The 18,656-nt window shown below is 46.1% G+C and overlaps 2 protein-coding genes across 5 annotated transcripts; both read left to right on the top strand.

The window, feature by feature from the left end:
• The first annotated feature begins 6,843 nt into the window (after positions 1-6,843).
• Positions 6,844-9,610, top strand: LOC117059288 (olfactory receptor 2D3-like). 4 transcript variants are annotated; one of them, XM_033170910.1, is made up of 2 exons: positions 6,844-6,855; positions 8,655-9,610. In XM_033170910.1, exons 1-2 carry the CDS (start codon positions 6,844-6,846, stop codon positions 9,573-9,575), a joined length of 933 nt encoding a protein of 310 aa, XP_033026801.1. In that variant the 3' UTR covers positions 9,576-9,610. The 4 variants fall into 4 exon arrangements, with proteins under 4 accessions (XP_033026801.1, XP_033026800.1, XP_033026802.1 ...); XM_033170909.1 differs by lacking the exon at positions 6,844-6,855 and adding an exon at positions 6,914-6,921 and having other exon boundaries at positions 8,651-9,610; XM_033170911.1 differs by lacking the exon at positions 6,844-6,855 and adding an exon at positions 8,408-8,416.
• A 7,755-nt stretch (positions 9,611-17,365) lies between these two features.
• LOC117057936 (olfactory receptor 13H1-like) lies at positions 17,366-18,325 on the top strand. The gene has a single exon (XM_033168779.1). It carries the CDS (start codon positions 17,375-17,377, stop codon positions 18,323-18,325), a length of 951 nt encoding a protein of 316 aa, XP_033024670.1. The 5' UTR covers positions 17,366-17,374.
• The last annotated feature ends 331 nt before the right edge of the window (positions 18,326-18,656 follow it).

Raw genomic sequence — 18,656 nt, 5'->3', positions numbered from 1 at the left:
GGACCTTGATCTGCTCCCTGCCTTGCTCCCTGCCGGATTGACCTCCTTTGGACCCCTAGACCCAGGACTGGACTTGGACCTTGCTTCATGGACAAACCCTTGGGGCCAGCACAGTTTGCTCACGCCACACCCGCACTCCCCCTTCGCTGGGGTGCGTTCGGGAGGAACTAGTAGCCATGGCTGACCAGGCGGCTGCGCTGGTGGCATTGGCCCAGGAGAACCAGGCCTTGACTCACACCGTGCAGCAGCTAAGCAATGTGGTTACGGCGCTTCAGCAGCGTTTGGATGCCTTACTGGCTCCTGGGGCCGCCGCCCCAGCTCCCGGCAAGTACCCAGTGGCCCTGCCAGAGAAATTTGATGGGTCCCCAGCCAGCTTTCCCATGTTTCTCGCCCAGGCCAAGCTGTATATTCAGGGGCGAGCTCGGGATTTCCCTGACGATCGCACTAAGGTGCACTTCCTGATCAGCTTGCTGAAGGACCAGGCGGCCAAGTGGGCGTTGCCGCTGCTCCGGCAAGACTCCCCCTTGCTGACAGACTATACGGGGTTTTGCAATCATCTGGAAACCACGTTCGCCAACCCTCAGAAGGGGAGTCAAGCCAATCGGGCAATTCGGCGGTTGAAACAGGGCAAGTCCACAGTGGCCACCTATGCCACGGAATTTCGGCTGCTGGCGCAGGACTTGACCTGGAACGACTCGGCCCTGCGGGACCAGTATCTCGAGGGACTTTCAGACGAGATACTGGATCAGCTGGCCACGTTGGATCGCCCTGCCACACTGGATGCCCTCATCCAACGGAGTCTGCAGATAGACGATCGGTTGGAGGACCGTCGCCAGGCCCGGGGCCGCCGGCACTCCGGGCTCCCGGCGCCGGTGCTTCCCTGCAGTTCCGTGGCCAGAGCTGAGTCATTGGAGGAGCCGATGCAGCTCGGGGCAGCGCGGCCTCGCCTCTCCCCCTCGGAAAAGACTCGGCGTCGGGAGGGGAACCTGTGTCTCTACTGCGGTGGGAGTGGACACTATGCCCGAACCTGCCCTGAGAAACGCCAGCCGCAGGGAAAACGGCCAACCCCAGTAGCCGATGGCCCAGGCTACCTGGGGTCCCAAGCATCGCATGATGGGCCCTCACCAGTGGAATTGCAACACCTCATGATACCGGTGCGTCTATACCCCCCCGGTGGGCCCTGGATTCTCACCCACGCTCTGGTGGATTCGGGGGCAACCCGCTCCTATATGGACTCTGCCTTCGCCACTCAGCATCAGGTGCCGCTTCAGAACAAGCCGGAACCAGTACAGGTGGAGGCAATTGACGGACGGCTCCTACGCTCGGGCGCTGTTACTCGGGAGACCCAGCCCTTGGTCCTGTGCTACCAGCAGCACCGGGAGGTGCGAACCCTGGACATTGCCACCATGCCCCGGTTTCCCCTGGTGCTTGGGATGGACTGGCTGGAGTCGCACAATGTTCAGATCGACTGGGTCAATCGGACTGTACGCTTCCCAGACCCGGGTTCCCATGCTCAGTCCGAGTTAGTAGCAGCTGCCCCCATGGGTCAGGCTTTGTCAACGCTCCCTGCTGTGTACCAGGACTATTTAGACGTGTTCGAGGAACAGGGAGCAGACAAGCTGCCGCCTCATCGGTCCTTCGACTGCGGCATAGACCTACAGCCTGGGGCGCCCCTGCCTGTGAGCCGCTTATATTCTCTTTCGGAGCCAGAGCGTGAAGCCTTGCAGGACTTCCTTCGCAAGAACCTGGAACGCGGGTTCATTAGACCCTCTACCTCACCCACTGCCGCTCCTGTACTCTTCGTTAAGAAGAAGTGTGGGGAGCTTCGCCTCTGCCATGACTACCGGGCCCTGAATAAGATCACCATCCCAGACCGGTACCCCTTGCCCCTTATTGCAGAATTGCTGGAGCGGGTGCAGGGGGCGCAGATGTTCACCAAACTGGACCTCCGAGGGGCCTACAACCTGATTCGGATCCGTGCCGGGGACGAGTGGAAGACTGCATTCGGGACCCGGTATGGGCAGTTTGAATACCTGGTTATGCCGTTCGGATTATGCAACGCGCCCGCCGTGTTTCAACGGTACATCAACCACGTGTTCCAGGACTTGCTAGACAAATACGTGGTGGTGTACCTAGATGATATTCTGGTTTATTCCCGTGACCCAGCCCGTCACGAGAGTCATGTTCGGTCCGTGTTGCAGCGCTTGCGGGAGCACCGCCTGTACGCCAAGCTCAGCAAGTGCGAGTTCCACCAGCGGTCAGTGGACTTCCTTGGACACCGACTCTCCCCTGACGGGGTGCAGATGGACCCTGGGAAGGTGGCTGCGGTTCGAGAGTGGGCAGCGCCCCGGAACCGCAAGGACTTACAGCGGTTCCTAGGGTTCGCCAACTATTACCGGACCTTCATTGCAGATTATGCTCATCGCACCACCCCATTAACCCGACTGCTGCGCCCCAAGACGCCCTTCTCCTGGGATGAGGAGGCTGAAGTGGCATTTCAGGGGTTGAAAGCCTGTTTCCAGAGGGCGCCGATTTTACAGCATCCTGATCCCTCTCGTCCCTTCGTGGTGGAGACTGATGCCTCCAGTACGGCTCTCGGTGCCATCCTGTCTCAGCAACACGGACCCGATGCGCCACTGTTACCCTGAGCTTACTACTCCCGGCAGCTCCTTCCGGCGGAGCGTAACTATACCGTGTGGGAGCGGGAACTACTGGCCATCAAGGTGGCCTTTGAGGTCTGGCGCCATCATCTTGAGGGGGCACGACACCCGGTGGAAGTGAGAACGGACCACCGGAATCTGGAGTACCTCCAGACCACCCGCAAGTTGAACCAAAGGCAGATCCGGTGGGCGCTGTTTTTCTCCCGGTTCCAGTTCCGGATCCGCTACATCCCTAGCTCCCAAAACCGGAAAGCGGATGCCCTGTCCCGGAAACCTGAGGACGTCGCAGACACTGTACAGCAGGCAGTACCGACGACTATCTTACCACCAGCCACATTCCTGGCCACTCAGGAGGCCAAACCGCTGCAGGCTCGGGTGCGAGAACAGCAACGGGTCGACGCTTGGGCACAGGAACGGCTCCGGGAACTGTCTGACGGGTCATGCCCTCGATATCCGGGGCTGGCCCTGCACCAGGGCCTACTGCTGCACCAGGGTCGTCTATACATCCCACCAGGACCATTGCGGGCTGAGGTTCTCCAGATGTCCCATAATGCCCCAGCAGCAGGGCACTTTGGGCGGTACCGGACCACCCATCTGGTAAGCCGGGAGTTCTGGTGGCCCCGCCTGAAGGCTGATGTGGCACGCTATGTTGCTGGTTGCGATGTCTGCCGGCGGGCCAAGGGTCCTACCGGGCGACCCCCCGGTCTGCTCCAGCCATTACCAGTCCCACCGCGTCCCTGGCACACGGTCTCGCTGGACTTTGTGGTGGACTTGCCCCCATCTCGTCACTGTACCTGCCTTCTGGTTTTCACGGACCATTTCACTAAGATGGTGCACTGTGCCCCCTGCCCGTCCATACCCACAGCTAAGGAAACGGCTCAACTGTACTTGCAGCACATCTTCCGCCTGCATGGCCTGCCCGAGCGTGTGGTTTCTGACCGCGGCGTCCAGTTCACATCCCACTTCTGGCGAGCCCTGCACCAGACCCTTGGGACGGAGGTCTGTCTATCTTCGGCCCACCACCCGCAGACCGATGGCCAGACGGAACGGGCAAATGCGGTGCTGGAGCAGTACCTCCGGTGTTACTGCAGTTTCCAGCAGGATGACTGGGTCGATCACTTGCCATTGGCGGAGTTCGCCTACAACAATGCAGTGAACGCCTCCACCCAGCAGACCCCGTTCCAGGCCTCCTACGGCTACCATCCTCGTTTGTTCCCGGACGTGCTGCCAGCTTCCGCAGTCCCTGCAGTGACAGACTGGCTTCAGGAGCTTCAGTCCCAGCAACAATTATTGATGGAGCAACTGCGCCAGGCCAAGGACGCATACAAGGCCCAGGCTGACCGACATCGTCAGGAGGGGCCAGAACTCCATGTTGGCGATCGGGTGTGGCTCTCTACCCGTCACCTGCATCCTTCTCGGCCCTCACGAAAGCTGGATGCACGGTTTGCCGGCCCATTCACCATCACTGCTCAGGTGTCGCCGGTGGCGTTTCGCCTCCAGTTACCTCCATCGCTCAAGGTTCACCCAGTGTTCCACCGGTCCCTACTTAGTCCAGTCGCCCCGCCCGACGAGTTCCACCCAGACAATCCACGACCGCAGCCAGTTTTGGTTGAGGGGGAGCCTGAGTACGAGGTGGAGCGCATTCTCGACTCACGATACCGCAGGGGGAAGCTCCAATACCTCATCGACTGGAAGGGGTATGGGCCTGAGGATCGTTCATGGGAACCAGCGGGAAACGTCCACGCACCTGCCTGCCTCCGTGATTTCCATGCAGCTTACCCCAGCAAGCCTGGTCCGGCCCCTCGGTTGAGGGGGGGGCCTGGGAGGGGGGATGGTGTGATGGCCTGGGAGTCAGACTCTGATGCTGAACCTGAGGGTTCCCAGCCTGCACGGGATTCCCCGCCTCCAGAACCAGCTGAGCCGGGGCCAGGGCTTGAGCCTGAAGGATCCCCACCTGTGCTGGATCCCCAGGTGCAGGCATCAGCAGAGTCTGCTCTGGCTCCTGATGGGAGGGAGGACCCATTGCCTGCAGGTGCTCCACTCCCAGCCTCTTCAGAGGAAGCTGAGGCATCCCCTGGGTCCAGTAACCCACCATCCTCTCCTGAGCTACAGAGGCTCAGGGCAGAGAGGCGAAGGGAGTTAAGTGTCTGCAGGAGGAGTGCTCGCCTCCAGGCCCGGAGGAGAGGCGAGTCTCCGGAGGATCGGGACCGCCCTAAGCATAGGGCCAGATAAAAGCCAGCCAGACCCAGCCCAAGTTGCGTGAGCAACTTAGTTGCAAGCGTGTGCTCAACCTGCAACCTTGTGCCTGAACCTGCCTTGGACCTTGATCTGCTCCCTGCCTTGCTCCCTGCCGGATTGACCTCCTTTGGACCCCTAGACCCAGGACTGGACTTGGACCTTGCTTCATGGACAAACCCTTGGGGCCAGCACACTCTATTTATTGGTGGTGGCATGTATTCATTTTGATACTTGAGTCTGGATTCTAACTACTGTTGGTTAAAATAATAAACCAACTTATTCCTTTAGTGAAGTAATAGTTGTATGTATACCATGTTGAAATGCGTCAAGTATGAAAAGCAGTTGTGATTGTGAGTTTTTCGTCTAGCGAAGCGGCAATGTAAACCGCGGTTATCGCTAGACAAAAAAAAAAAACACGAAAAAATTCATCTTGCGAGGCAGCCCCATAGACTTTTTCGTCTTGTGGGGCAGCCTTCCGCTAGACGAATGCCTTCGTCTAGCGAGTTTTTCGTCTAGCGAGGCATTCGTCTAGCGGGGCACCACTGTAGTTGTATTTATACCATGTTGAAATGCGTTAAGTATGAAATGCATTTGTGATTGTGAGTTTATGTACCATTGGAAAAATAATAGAAACCTTAATACTGCGTGAGAAACAATACGAATTAAAAATTAATAATAAAATAAAAAAATCACAATGATTGAGCAAGACAATCATTATAGTTTTCTATAACTTGGGGTTGTCTTAAACTAAGTTCTCCTCAGAGTAGACTGATTGAAAATAATGTACCTAGATTAATGATGAGCATTCATTTCAATAGGTCTACTCTGAAAGTGATTAATATTGGTCACATCCTATGGTAGCCAATGGGCATGATCAGAACCTTAACAAAAATGACATAATGGCTGAGAAGCTCTTTCCCAGAATGCCACTAGAACTTGTGTCATTCTGGCTCACTGGAGATAGTGGTGGGAAGCCACACACCCCGCCCCAAGATAAAGCAGAATTTGATTTGATTCAGAATGAATAAAAATCCCTATTGTTATACCTTTTAAGAGGATGGCTCCAATATTAGATTTCCAATATAGCGGAAAACATACCCCTTCTCTGCTCCTCTGACTCCTCCTCTTCAATTGTCAGTGTATTTTCTTTAAATAGTTTTTCAGTTTTACAACAAACATACAAGTTTAATTAAAGAAGAAAGAAAGAAAAGCTACAATTTGATTCTACTTCCTCTCTGTGGCTCTTTACATTTTATCTTTGCTGCTGCATATCCAAATTCCTTATTTATCTGTTTTTCTCCTAAAAATTCTATTTCACTTCTATCTTAACTGCTCAGTTTATGCTAAGCCTGCTAATGATTTAAGTTGTTTACAATAATTTTTCAAATAGTCCACAAATTTTCCCATTCTCTACTGAATATTTTTTTCCTTCCTGGTTTCTTATTCTTCCTGTGAGTTTAGCCATCCCTGCATAGTCCATCAATTTCATCTGCCAGTCCTCCTTCGTTGGGACTGTTTCTTATTTCCATTATTGTGCATAAATCAGGCATAGGCAAACTTGGCCCTCCATGTTTTTGGCCTACAACTCCCATGATCCCTAGCTAGCAGGACCAGTGGTCAGGGATGATGGGAATTGTAGTCCCAAAACATCTGCAAGGCTGCATTTGCCTATGCCTGGCATAAATCATCTGGACAACTGTTGTTGCATATATAAACAGTTTCTCCCTGATCTTTGGGTACATTTGCACTGTATTTAACCTGAGGGAGGGGGGGAATCTATTTAATTGCTAATGGGCAACTGCTTCCTAACGAACTACAGAGTGGATTATCTCCCTGTGGATAAGATGACAATCCTGGAAAATGACCAAGTTAGAGAATGTTGTTATCTAAACCTTGAATGAATCAGGGGTTTTTCATCAGTTGTGTCCTGTTCCTTGCTGCCATTATGAAAATTGCAGTTTCTTTCTCCCCTCACCCTAGATGGAGATAATGCATCTTTTTAATTTCATTTATCTATGGGAGAGTTGTGTACTTATTTAAAATGCCCAAACTATGGCACACAGTATCCTATTCTCTAATATCTGTAGGTAATTTGCATGTCTTTCGTTTTTCACAAGTGAGGGAAAATTCGTGAACGGGTGCCAAAAACTCTGGAAGATTGAGGCATTGCTATGGTGAGTTACTGTCTTTCCTTTTCCTTCTAATGATGTTAAATAAGAATTTAGCACAGAACCAGTTATGAGTTTGTCTCCTGTAATAATATAATAAATGTCTTGATATGTCAGGCAAACGGTCCATCTTGTTTGATACTCTTTGTTTCAAACCATGGTCACCCATCATTGTCCCTAATGCCACCAGGAGCCACTGGGAAGTTCAAAAACATGCCATGAAACTGACGGCATTTCCCTTGCCTTGTAGTTTGTCGTCAGCCTCTGGTTTACAGAGTCATACCTCCTCTGCATGTTGATGTTTCATTTTTATCTATCCTGGCTTATAGTTGGGGATACTTTGATTCACCGTGGGGTGGTTTTTTCTAATTCCCTTTTATTTTATTTTTTATACATAGTTTTTATTAGATTTTTCTAATTTACGGTACATTTCAAAATATTTATTTAAACAACCTTACATCAATGACTTCCCTTCTTCTCTTTCTGTGGTTCATTTTGCATACTGTACATCCCTGCATATTTTAAATGAACTAAACCATTCAGTAATCCATTGTTACACCATCAAAGCTTGTTTACACTGTTGAATTTATCTTAATGCTACCAGCGTTTTTAAATGTACACAATTTTCACCCATGTAACCAGTAAACATTTTCCAGTCTTCTTTAAATGTATATTCTTCTTGTTCTCTTATTTTCTAATTCCCTTTTAAAGTCATCTAATGGCCATTGTGTCACCTTGTGACAATAAAATTATATACGTTAATTATGTTTTTCATGGTGGTGGGGTGTTGGAGGACTTCCTTTCCTTTGTTGTAAATATATTGAGTTCAATCTGAATTCAAGGTGCAATCCTAATTCTGTCTAATCAGACAGAAGAAAATCACTGGAGAACTGCAGCCTGACTAAGTTGCATTTTCCATACTTCTGCTCACATTATGGCTAATATATGTTCCATGGATTTCAGTGCTAGTTTCAGATGTATGTATGTATGGGCTGATGATACTGTAAGCTGCCCCCAGTGGACTACATTTTTTTTTTTTAAAAACCCCCCAATAATTTATGCACTGTGTGTGTGTGTGTGACTAAATCTGGATTGTTTTGTTGAGTGGGTGGTGGCGGGTGTTTTTTTATGCTGCCCCTCACTTTTCACCTCCTTTTGTGTCTCCTACACAATTTTTATGAAATTTGATGGCTTCCAAGAGTCATTCCCCTCTCCCCACTCCCTGACTTCTTCAACTCCCCCTACTTGCAGTTTTTAGTTTGCTTCTTTTAGTTTGTGACTCTGTATTGTATTTTAGTATTTGTTGGAGGCCGCCCAGAGTGGCTGGGGAGACCCGGCCAGATGGGCGGGGTATAAATAATAAATTATTATTATTATTACTTCTAATATTGTTGTGGGGGTTTTCCTTTAGTCTTATTTTCCTCATTATTGCTTAGCAGCCTTGAGGTTTCAGCAATAAGACAAGATGTAAGCCTCAATATAAATTAGCGCAACACTCTTTGGTCAGGTGAGGCTATTTACTTCCAATCTGTTTTCCTGTTTCAGTCCCAGGTAAGCCCTTAGAGAAGATAACATGGGCAGAAGAGAGAATGAGACTACCATGACCGAATTCATCCTGCTGGGCCTCTCTAATAACCCTCAGACGAAGATTGCCCTCTTTGGCCTCTTTCTCCTCATCTACCTCATCACTGTGGTGGGCAACGGTCTCCTCCTCCTGCTTGCTGTGGTGGACTCCCGCCTGCACACCCCCATGTACTTCTTCCTTGGCAACCTGTCTTTCCTTGACATCTGCTATACTACCAGCAGCATCCCCCAGATGTTGGCTCATTGCCTGTCAGTGAAGACCACCATTTCCCTTGCTGGCTGTTTCGCCCAAATGTACATCTCCCTCTTCTTGGGGATGACAGAATGCCTCCTGCTGGCGATGATGTCCTACGACCGCTGGGTGGCTGTTTGCAATCCCCTGCGCTACAATACCATCATGAGCAATAAGGTTTGCATTGCTATGGCAACCATTTCATGGGGCAGCTCCTTCCTCCTGATTCTGGTGCCTTCTGTCACCTCACAGGCCTCTCTTTGTGGACATAATGTTATCAACCACTTTACGTGTGAGATCCAGGCTATGCTCAAGTTGGCCTGCTCAGATACTAGTGGAAACCAGGTGACAATGTTTGCCACCAGCATCCTTACTCTGCTTCTTCCCTTCAGCTTCATCTTGGTCACCTACGCCCGTATTATCACCACCGTGTTGAGAATGCAATCCACAGAGAACAGGACCAAGGCCTTCTCAACCTGTAGTTCACATCTCATGGTGGTCACCATATTCTATAGAACAGCCATGTCAATGTACTTACAGCCTCAGACCAAAACATCCTCAGATCTAGACAAATACATTGCCATATTCTATGGCACCATCACACCCATGTTGAATCCACTGATTTATAGCTTAAGGAATAAGGATGTGAAACAAGCTTTCAGGAAAGTGACAGGGAGGAAGAGAGACCTCTGATACCTACCAGCCCTGTCCCTTTAATATCAGAAATGCTGGCCTTTTCTTTTGATGTATATTTCTGTATAGGTGCACATTTGTACTGGTCCCCACAAGTATCTTTTCAACTACTAGTTTTGTGTTCAGAAAAACCTATAATATGTCACCTAAAGTCTTGCAAAATAGGGGAGCGAGGTTTATGGATAGTGAAATAACAAAACACAAACATTTCTGATGTTGTGCACAGACCTTTGAGCTTGGGAATTCAGCTGTTGTGGAATTTTGAATGTTTGCCCTGGAGAAATGTAGTAACAGCATGAGGGAACCTGTTTTAGTCTGCCACAACAAAAACATCAAAGACTACTGTGGCACTTTAAAAACTAGCTTATTTCTTCTTAGGTTTTCATATATTCCTTCATTTTCATATGTCTGATGATATGGACTATAGTCCATTAAAGATTATGCCACAGTTCTGCACTTCCCTGGTCCATGTCCGAGCACTTTCCATTTTTTCTCTCTCCACATTCCCCAGGAAAACCCAGTCTCTACTGCTGAATTGGAACAAAGAGCAATTTGGGTTTTCCACGAATTGCAATTTGCTCCAATTTCGTGGCAAAGAGCGGGTTTTCATGGGGAAAGTGGTGGGGTAAAGATAAATAAATGCTTGGACATGGACTGGAAAGCCCAAATCTGTGCCTAGAAATGCAGCACAAAGGTAAGTGTTATGGAAACACAATTGTCTCAATTCAGCAGTTCCCTCAGAATCACAGAAATGTAGAGCTGGAAGGGACTCTGAAGATCATCTAGTCCAACCCCCTACAATGCAGGAATAGGCAGCAGTCCTATATGGGGATCAAACCTGCAACCTTGGCGTTATCAGCACCACACTCTAACCAGCTGAGCTATCCAACTTCCATAAGCAAAAGGTCCAGAATAGAGCTATGGGTGAGCAGGAGGACCTTCCCCCCCCAACTTTGCATGCAATGCCTTTTCCTGATGTTGAAATGAAGATGGCATCCCTGGCTTATGTGCTGCCCTGTGTAACCTAAAGATCTGGAACTGGGAAGCAAGATTTTGAAATCCTGACATGAAATCAAAACATGCTTTGAAATGTGTGGAACCATTTGTGTGCAGCCATCCTTATTTGGTTTTGAATATCTTAAATAAAAATGTTGCACGCCTCGGCAAATGTGTCAGTCTCTCCTTTACCCTCTGAGCTCTTTTTGCCGTGTGAGCAGAGAGAACAAAACTGTAAACCTGGCATAGGCAAACTTGGCCCTCTAGATCACTGTTTTTCAACCTTTTTTGGGCAAAGGCACACTTGTTTCATGAAAAAAATCACGAGGCACACCACCATTAGAAAATGTTAAAAAATTTAACTCAGTGCCTATATTGACTACATATAAAGTAATTTTTCAATTTTCCCCACAGCACACCAGGCAACATCTCGCGGCACACTAGTGTGCCGCGGAACAGTGGTTGAAAAACACTGCTCTAGATGTTTTTGGCCTACAACTCCCATGATCCCTAGCTAACAGGACCAGTGGTCAGGGCTGATGGGAACTGTAGTCCCAAAACATCTGGAGGGCTGAGTTTGCCTATGCCTGGTGTAAACTCTTCCTAGGGGATAAGTCTACTCTCCCAGTAACCTTTTCCTTGGGAACTGGAAAGGGAAATATCACCATTTCCCTCTCTTGAGCAGACGTACACAGATAAAGGGAGAAAGACAAGGGAGTTCTCTGTGTTAATAATATTTAAAAGGTCCAGCAGACTATTATTCTAATGCTTCACTCACTTGCTGCACAATTCTGTGTTTTTAAACTCTGCTGTAGGCTCTCTCTTGCTGGAGCGTGTGTTTAGCCCCGCATTTTAGATCTAGGGATCCAGCCAATTCTCCCACATGGAAGGTTTATATCTATTTTTCTCCCCACAAAACGGGAGTCAGATTGTCTAATATGGCCTGCTGAAAGCAGCTTATGTCCAGATGCTGATCAGTTTCACATCTGTTTATCTTCCACAATGCTGCAGAATAGTCTGATGCTTTCAAGCCATTCATTGGGTAACACCAGTGGCAATGATTTTCAAAATGGATGTGATGCAGGAGCGTGAACTGTGATCGACTTTTGGAGTGTTGAAGTTGTGACGATTTGCTATGTGGCAGGCGAAACTCAAGTGGCAACAGCCAATCAGCCAAGTGGGGAAAATTTCTGCCATGCCCGTGTCCCAACGACAGGAGACACACAACGGCATAGCAAGGTCAAGCGCAAGCCCTAAATATAGGGAGAGGTGGGCGGGTGTTCCGATGCACTAGCCCGAAGAGGAAGCTCAGGTACATGTGCATGGGCTTAAATACAGGTAGGTCCCTCGATGTCCTTTTCTTGCGTCCCATTGGTCAGATTGCTCCCAGCACTGAGGGACCTACCAATAGGGTGTTGTGGCTATCCAACGAATCCTACCCACAACACAGGGTTTGGTTGCCAGGTCACACCTCTTTGAGGGAGGACCCAATTTCTAGGCAGAATAGAAACTTACCGGTACATGTAAGCTAGAAACTTCCAGCTTGCACTAGTCTGTATCACACAGGGAAGCTTCCAGAACCCTCTTGAATCAATTAGAATAGGAAAGATATTTACACATCAGATAAATACTTTCTTCGCCAAAAGATGCACACTGATAGATTGAATATGCTTTTAAGACCTGGCATAAAAGGGCTTCTAGAGCACATCTTTCAAATCTAGTTAGATCTCTTACAGAAAAATTAACTTGAACAAGCACTTGTTGAAATTGTGCATTCTGATACGTACTGCATTACTAAAGCAACATCCAATTATTTAGCACAGTTGTACATCATATTAGTTTTCAAAGTACTGGTATGGCCAAAATACAATAATGCTTTGTGTTCGTTTATGGATTTAGCATTTTAATCCTCTATTTATTGGTGGTGGCATGTATTCATTTTGATACTTGAGTCTGGAATCTAACTACTGTTGGTTAAAATAATAAACCAACTTATTCCTTTAGTGAAGTAATAGTTGTATTTATACCATGTTGAAATGCGTTACGTATGGACTTCCGGTGGGAGCGCCATTCCCAGCGACTGGGAGCTGTCTCGGCTCCGAGACAGCTCCAGTTTCCCCGGGGATAGGAGCCCCGCAACCGCGCTGCGGGCTCCGGTAAGCCATGGGAGGAGTGTCCCGTGGTCAGGGGTTTCCAGTGGGCTCCGTGGTGACGACCCATTCTCATGCTTCCCTTGTAAAAGGTAGGCAGGAGTGAATGGGCTCCGGCACGGAGCTGTGGAAGCCGTCCCTAACCGGGGAAACGCAGCGGCAGCCGGCCGTTGGAAAATGAGCACCCCATTTTTCCTCAATTTGGACTTTAAAAGAAGAAATCTGTAAGTACGGATCTTATTTGGACTGTTTGAACAAAATAATTCAATTAAGCTTTCAGAGAGAGATGTAAAATGAGGAAGTCCGTCTCTCCCTGTTGCGGCAAGATCAAAATAACACCGGATATGGCTGTTGCTATTTAAGACTGATTTAATGCTATATGTTGATTCTGATTCTGGATATCTAAGAAATCCCAGTTAGGGGCGAGACTGAGAATTTCGATTTATTCCTTCTGTTGGACAGTAAAGATAGAGATAGAAGATTATCCCTCTGATTAAGGGGGAAATGGTGGCTGGGACCTGGGAGTGAAGTTGGAAAAGTACTGAACTTTGTTATTTCCTGCCTACTCCTGACTGTTTGGTTCCCACGGTCCTCCCAGACCCAACAATGACCTCAGTGCAGAGGAAAGTACTGTTGGAATTACAACTTTTGCAAAAGAAAGTCCTTGACAAGTTTAATCAGCTGCGAAGTACATGGAAGAATTATACTGATGAACTATTTCAAGAAATAAATGGAGAGAACTATATCCCAGAGAACACATTTGAACAAGGGAAGAAACAAGCACAATATGAAGAACAGTTTCTTGGATGTGAGAGGTTGGAAACTGATAATCGAGACAGTTTAACAGGTTTCTGGGGTGGCAGCTCAGAAGCTTTGCAACAAAAGCTTTGGGAAATACAATTTGAATTGGAGAATGATGGAAAGATGCTTTATGACAATGTTTTGGTTAGTATGTATCAAGGAAAATGTGACATTCTGGAAGAAGAAAGAACTGGTAACATTTTGAGACAAGAAGAACCTGGGCTGGGGAAAAGCTGGCGGGAGGGCTGTGGTGAGGTTATAATGGGAAGGGGGAAGACGGTGAGGAGGGGGGTGGGGTAAAGTGTTTAAGAGTTTTACTAGGAACGCTGACCATGGAACTCTGACATCAGAGGGGGGAAAAGGACTTTGAGAACGGAAGAAATACTTAGGATTTGGTTAAAATGGGTTGATTTTAATATTTTTAAAGATGGAATTAGAAGTAACAAGAGCAACAGTTTTACTGAATTAAGAGAAGAAAGGACATAAGAAGTTAAGAATTGAAAGTTGATGTTTTATTTGAGAAGAACAAGTTTTATGACTTAAGATAAGTTGATTATAATTATAAGATTAAGATTAATTGTAAGTAACTAGATTTAACAATGTTATAAAGTTACTGAAGAAGATTAGAATTGAACGCATTAGAGAGGGCGTGAGGAAGTCCCATGTTTGAGAGTTAAAGATGTAAAGGATTTTAAGTAATGTGTGTGTAATGGGTGTATTGTGTTGTCTTGTATGGGGTGGGGGGGGTGTATTTGTAATTGGTTTAATTTGGAAAATCCAATAAATTTTTATTTAAAAAAAAGGGGGAAAAAGAAATGTGTTAAGTATGAAAAGCAGTTGTGATTGTGAGTTTATGTACCATTGGAAACATAATAGAAACCTTAATACTGCTTGAGAAACAAAACAAATTAAAAAATAATAATAAAATAAAAAATTCACAATGATTGAGCAAGACAATCATTATAGTTTTCTATAACTTGGGGTTGTCTTAAACTACGTTCTCCTCAGAGTAGACTGATTGAAAATAATGTACCTAGAGTAATGATGAGCATTCATTTCAACAGGTCTACTCTGAAAGTGATTAATATTGGTCACATCCTATGGTAGCCAATGGGCATGATCAGAACCTTAACAAAAATGACATAATGGCTGAGAAGGTCTTTCCCAGAATGCCACTAGAACTTGTGTCATTCTGGCTCACTGGAGATAGTGGTGGGAAGCCACACACCCCGCCCCAAGATAAAGCAGAATTTGATTTGATTCAGAATGAATAAAAATGGATGAAAATCCCTACTGTTATACCTTTTAAGAGGATGGCTCCAATATTAGATTTCCAATATAGCGGAAAACATACCCCTTCTCTGCTCCTCTGACTCCTCCTCTTCAATTGTCAGTGTATTTTCTTTAAATAGTTTTTCAGTTTTACAACAAACATACAAGTTTAATTAAAGAAAAAAGAAAGAAAACAAACCTACAATTTGATTCTACTTCCTCTCTGTGGCTCCTTACATTTTATCTGTACTGCTGCATATCCAAATTCTTTATTTATCTGTTTTTCTCCTAAAAATTCTATTTCACTTCTATCTTAACTGCACAGTTTATGCGAAGCCTGCTAATAATTAAAGTTGTTTACAATAATTTTTCAAATAGTCCACAAATTTTCCCATTCTCTACTGAATATTTTTCTTCTTCTTGGTTTCTTATTCTTGCTGTGAGTTTAGCCATCCCTGCATAGTCCATCGATTTCATCTGCCAGTCCTCCTTCGTTGGGACTGTTTCTTATTTCCATTATTGTGCATAAATCAGGCATAGGCAAGCTTGGCCCTCCAGGTTTTTGGCCTACAACTCCCATGATCCCTGGCTAGCAGGACCATGGTCAGGGATGATGGGAATTGTAGTCCCAAAACAGCTGGAGGGCCGAGTTTGCCTATGCCTGGCATAAATCATCTGGGCAGCTGTTGTTGCAAGTTTTCCCCTGATCTTTGGGTACATTTGCCACTGTATTTAACCTGAGGGGGGGAATCTATTTAATTGCTAATGGGCAAGTGCTTCCTAACGAACTACAGAGTGGATGATCTCCCTGTGGATGACAATCCTGGAAAATGACCAAGTTGGAGAATGTTGTTATCTAAACCTTGAATGAATCAGAGGTTTTTCATCAGTTGTGTCCTGTTCCTTGCTGCCATTATGAGAATTGCAGTTTCTCTCTCCCCTCACTCTAGATGGAGATAATGCATCTTTTTAATTTCATTGATCTATGGGAGAGTTGTGTACTTATTTAAAATGCCCAAACTATGGCACACAGTATCCTATTCTCTAATATTTGTAGGTAATTTGCATGTCTTTCGTTTTTCACAAGTGAGGGAAAATTCGTGAACGGGTGCCAAAAACTCTGGAAGATTGAGGCATTGCTATGGTGAGTTACTGTCTTTTCCTTTTCCTTCTAATGATGTTAAATGAGAATTTAGTACAGAACCAGTTATGACTTTGTATAAATGTCTTGATACGTCAGGCCAACGGTCCATCTTGTCCGATACTCTTTGTTTCAAACAATGGTCACCCTTCATGGTCCCTAATGCCACCAGGAGCCACTGGGAAGTTAGAAAACATGCCATGAAACTGACGGCATTTCCCTTGCCTTGTGGTTTGTCGTCAGCCTCTGGTTTACAGAGTCATACCTCCTCTGCATGTTGATGTTTCATTTTTATCTATCCTGGCTTATAGTTGGGGATACTTTGATTCACCGTGGGGTGGTTTTTTCTAATTCCTTTTATTTTATTTTTTATACATAGTTTTTATTAGATTTTTCTAATTTACATTTCAAAATATTTATTTAAACAACCTTACATCAATGACTTCCCTTCTTCTCTTTTAGTGGTTCATTTTGCATACTGTACATCCCTGCATATTTTAAATGAACTAAACCATTCAGTAATCCATTGTTACACCATCAAAACTTGTTTACACTGTTGAATTTACCTTAATGCTACCAGCGTTTTTAAATGTACACAATTTTCAACCATGTAACCAGTAAACATTTTCCAGTCTTCTTTAAATGTATATTCTTCTTGTTCTCTTATTTTCTAATTCCCTTTTAAAGTCATCTAATGGCCATTGTGTCACCTTGTGACAATAAAATTATATACGTTAATTATGTTTTTCATGGTGGTGGGGTGTTGGAGGACTTCCTTTACTTTGTTGTAAATATATTGAGTTCAATCTGAATTCAAGGTGCAATCCTAATTCTGTCTAATCAGACAGAAGAAAATCACTGGAGAAGTGCAGCCTGACTAAGTTGCATTTTCCATACTTCTGCTCACATTATGACTAATATAAGTTCCATGGATTTCAGTACTAGTTTCAGACGTATGTATGTATGGGCTGATGATACTGTAAGCTGCCCTCAGTGGACTACATTTTTTTTAAAAAAACCCAATAATTTATGCACTGTGTGTGTGTGTGAGAGAGAGAGAGAGACTAAATATGGATTGTTTTGTTGAGTGGGTGGTGGCGGGTGTTTTTTTATGCTGCCCCTCACTTTTCTCCTCCTTGTGTGTCTCCTACAAAATTTTTATGAAATTTGATGGCTTCCAAGACTCATTCCCCTCTCCCCACTCCCTGACTTCTTCAACTCCCCCTACTTGCAGTTTTTAGTTTCCTTCTAATATTGTTGTGGGGTTTTTCCTTTAGTCTTATTTTCCTCATTATTGATTATCAGCCTTGAGGTTTCAGCAATAAGACAAGATGTAAGCCTCAATATAAATTAACGCAACACCCTTTGGTCAGGTGAGGCTATTTACTTCCAATCTGTTTTCCTGTTTCAGTCCCAGGTAAGCCCTTAGAGAAGATAACATGGGCAGAAGAGAGAATGAGACTACCATGACTGAATTCATCCTGCTGGGCCTCTCTAGTAACCCTCAGACGAAGATTGCCCTCTTTTGCCTCTTTCTCCTCATCTACCTCATCACTGTGGTGGGCAACGGTCTCCTCCTCCTGCTTGCTGTGGTGGACTCCCGCCTGCACACCCCCATGTACTTCTTCCTTGGCAACCTGTCTTTCCTTGACATCTGCTATACTACCAGCACCATCCCCCAGATGTTGGCTCATTGCCTGTCAGCCAAGACCACCATTTCCCATTCTGGCTGTTTCGCCCAAATGTACATCTCCCTCTTCTTGGGGACAACTGAATGCCTCCTGCTGGCAATGATGTCCTACGACCGCTGGGTGGCTGTTTGCAATCCCCTGCGCTACAATACCATCATGAGCAATAAGGTTTGCTCTGCTATGGCAACCATTTCATGGGGCAGCTCCTTCCTCCTGATCCTGGTACCTTCTATCACCTCACAGCCCTCTCTATGTGGGCATAATGTTATCGACCACTTTCTGTGTGAGGTCCAGGCTATCCTCAAGTTGGCCTGCTCAGACACTAGTGGAAACCAGTTGATCATGTTTGCCAGCAGCATCCTTACTCTGCTTCTTCCTTTTGGTTTCATCTTGGTTACCTACGCCCGTATTATCACCACCGTGTTGAGAATGCAATCCACAGAGAACAGGACCAAGGCCTTCTCAACCTGTAGTTCACATCTCATGGTGGTCACCATATTCTATGGAACAGCCATGTCAATGTACTTACAGCCTCAGACCAAAACACCCTCAGATCTAGACAAATACATTGCCATATTCTATGGCACCATCACACCCATGTTGAATCCACTGATTTATAGCTTAAGGAATAAGGATGTGAAACAAGCTTTCAGGAAAGTGACAGGGAGGAAGAGAGACCTACCAGCCCTGTCCCTTTAATATCAGAAATGCTGGCCTTTTCTTTTGATGTATATTTTTGTATAGGTGCACATTTGTACTGGTCCCCACAAGTATCTTTTCAACTACTAGTTTTGTGTTCAGAAAAACCTATAATATGTCACCTAAAGTCTTGCAAAATAGGGGAGCGAGGTTTATGGATAGTGAAATAACAAAACACAAACATTTCTGATGTTGAGCACTGACCTTTGAGCTTGGGAATTCAGCTGTTGTGGAATTTTGAATGTTTGCCCTGGAGAAATGTAGTAACAGCATGAAGGACATGAGCAAACAAATTCCAGAAGGGAACCTGTTTTAGTCTGCCACAACAAAA

Source organism: Lacerta agilis, chromosome 14, assembly GCF_009819535.1.
Source record: "Lacerta agilis isolate rLacAgi1 chromosome 14, rLacAgi1.pri, whole genome shotgun sequence".
Classification (NCBI taxonomy): Eukaryota; Metazoa; Chordata; class Lepidosauria; order Squamata; family Lacertidae; genus Lacerta; species Lacerta agilis.
This window is presented reverse-complemented; position numbering and strand designations above follow the sequence as displayed.

Coding starts and splice junctions, on each gene's coding strand:
- LOC117059288 (XM_033170912.1), top strand. CDS start 8,640: ATGGGCAGAAGAGAGAATGAGACTACCATGACCGAATTCATCCTGCTG.
- LOC117057936 (XM_033168779.1), top strand. CDS start 17,375: ATGGGCAGAAGAGAGAATGAGACTACCATGACTGAATTCATCCTGCTG.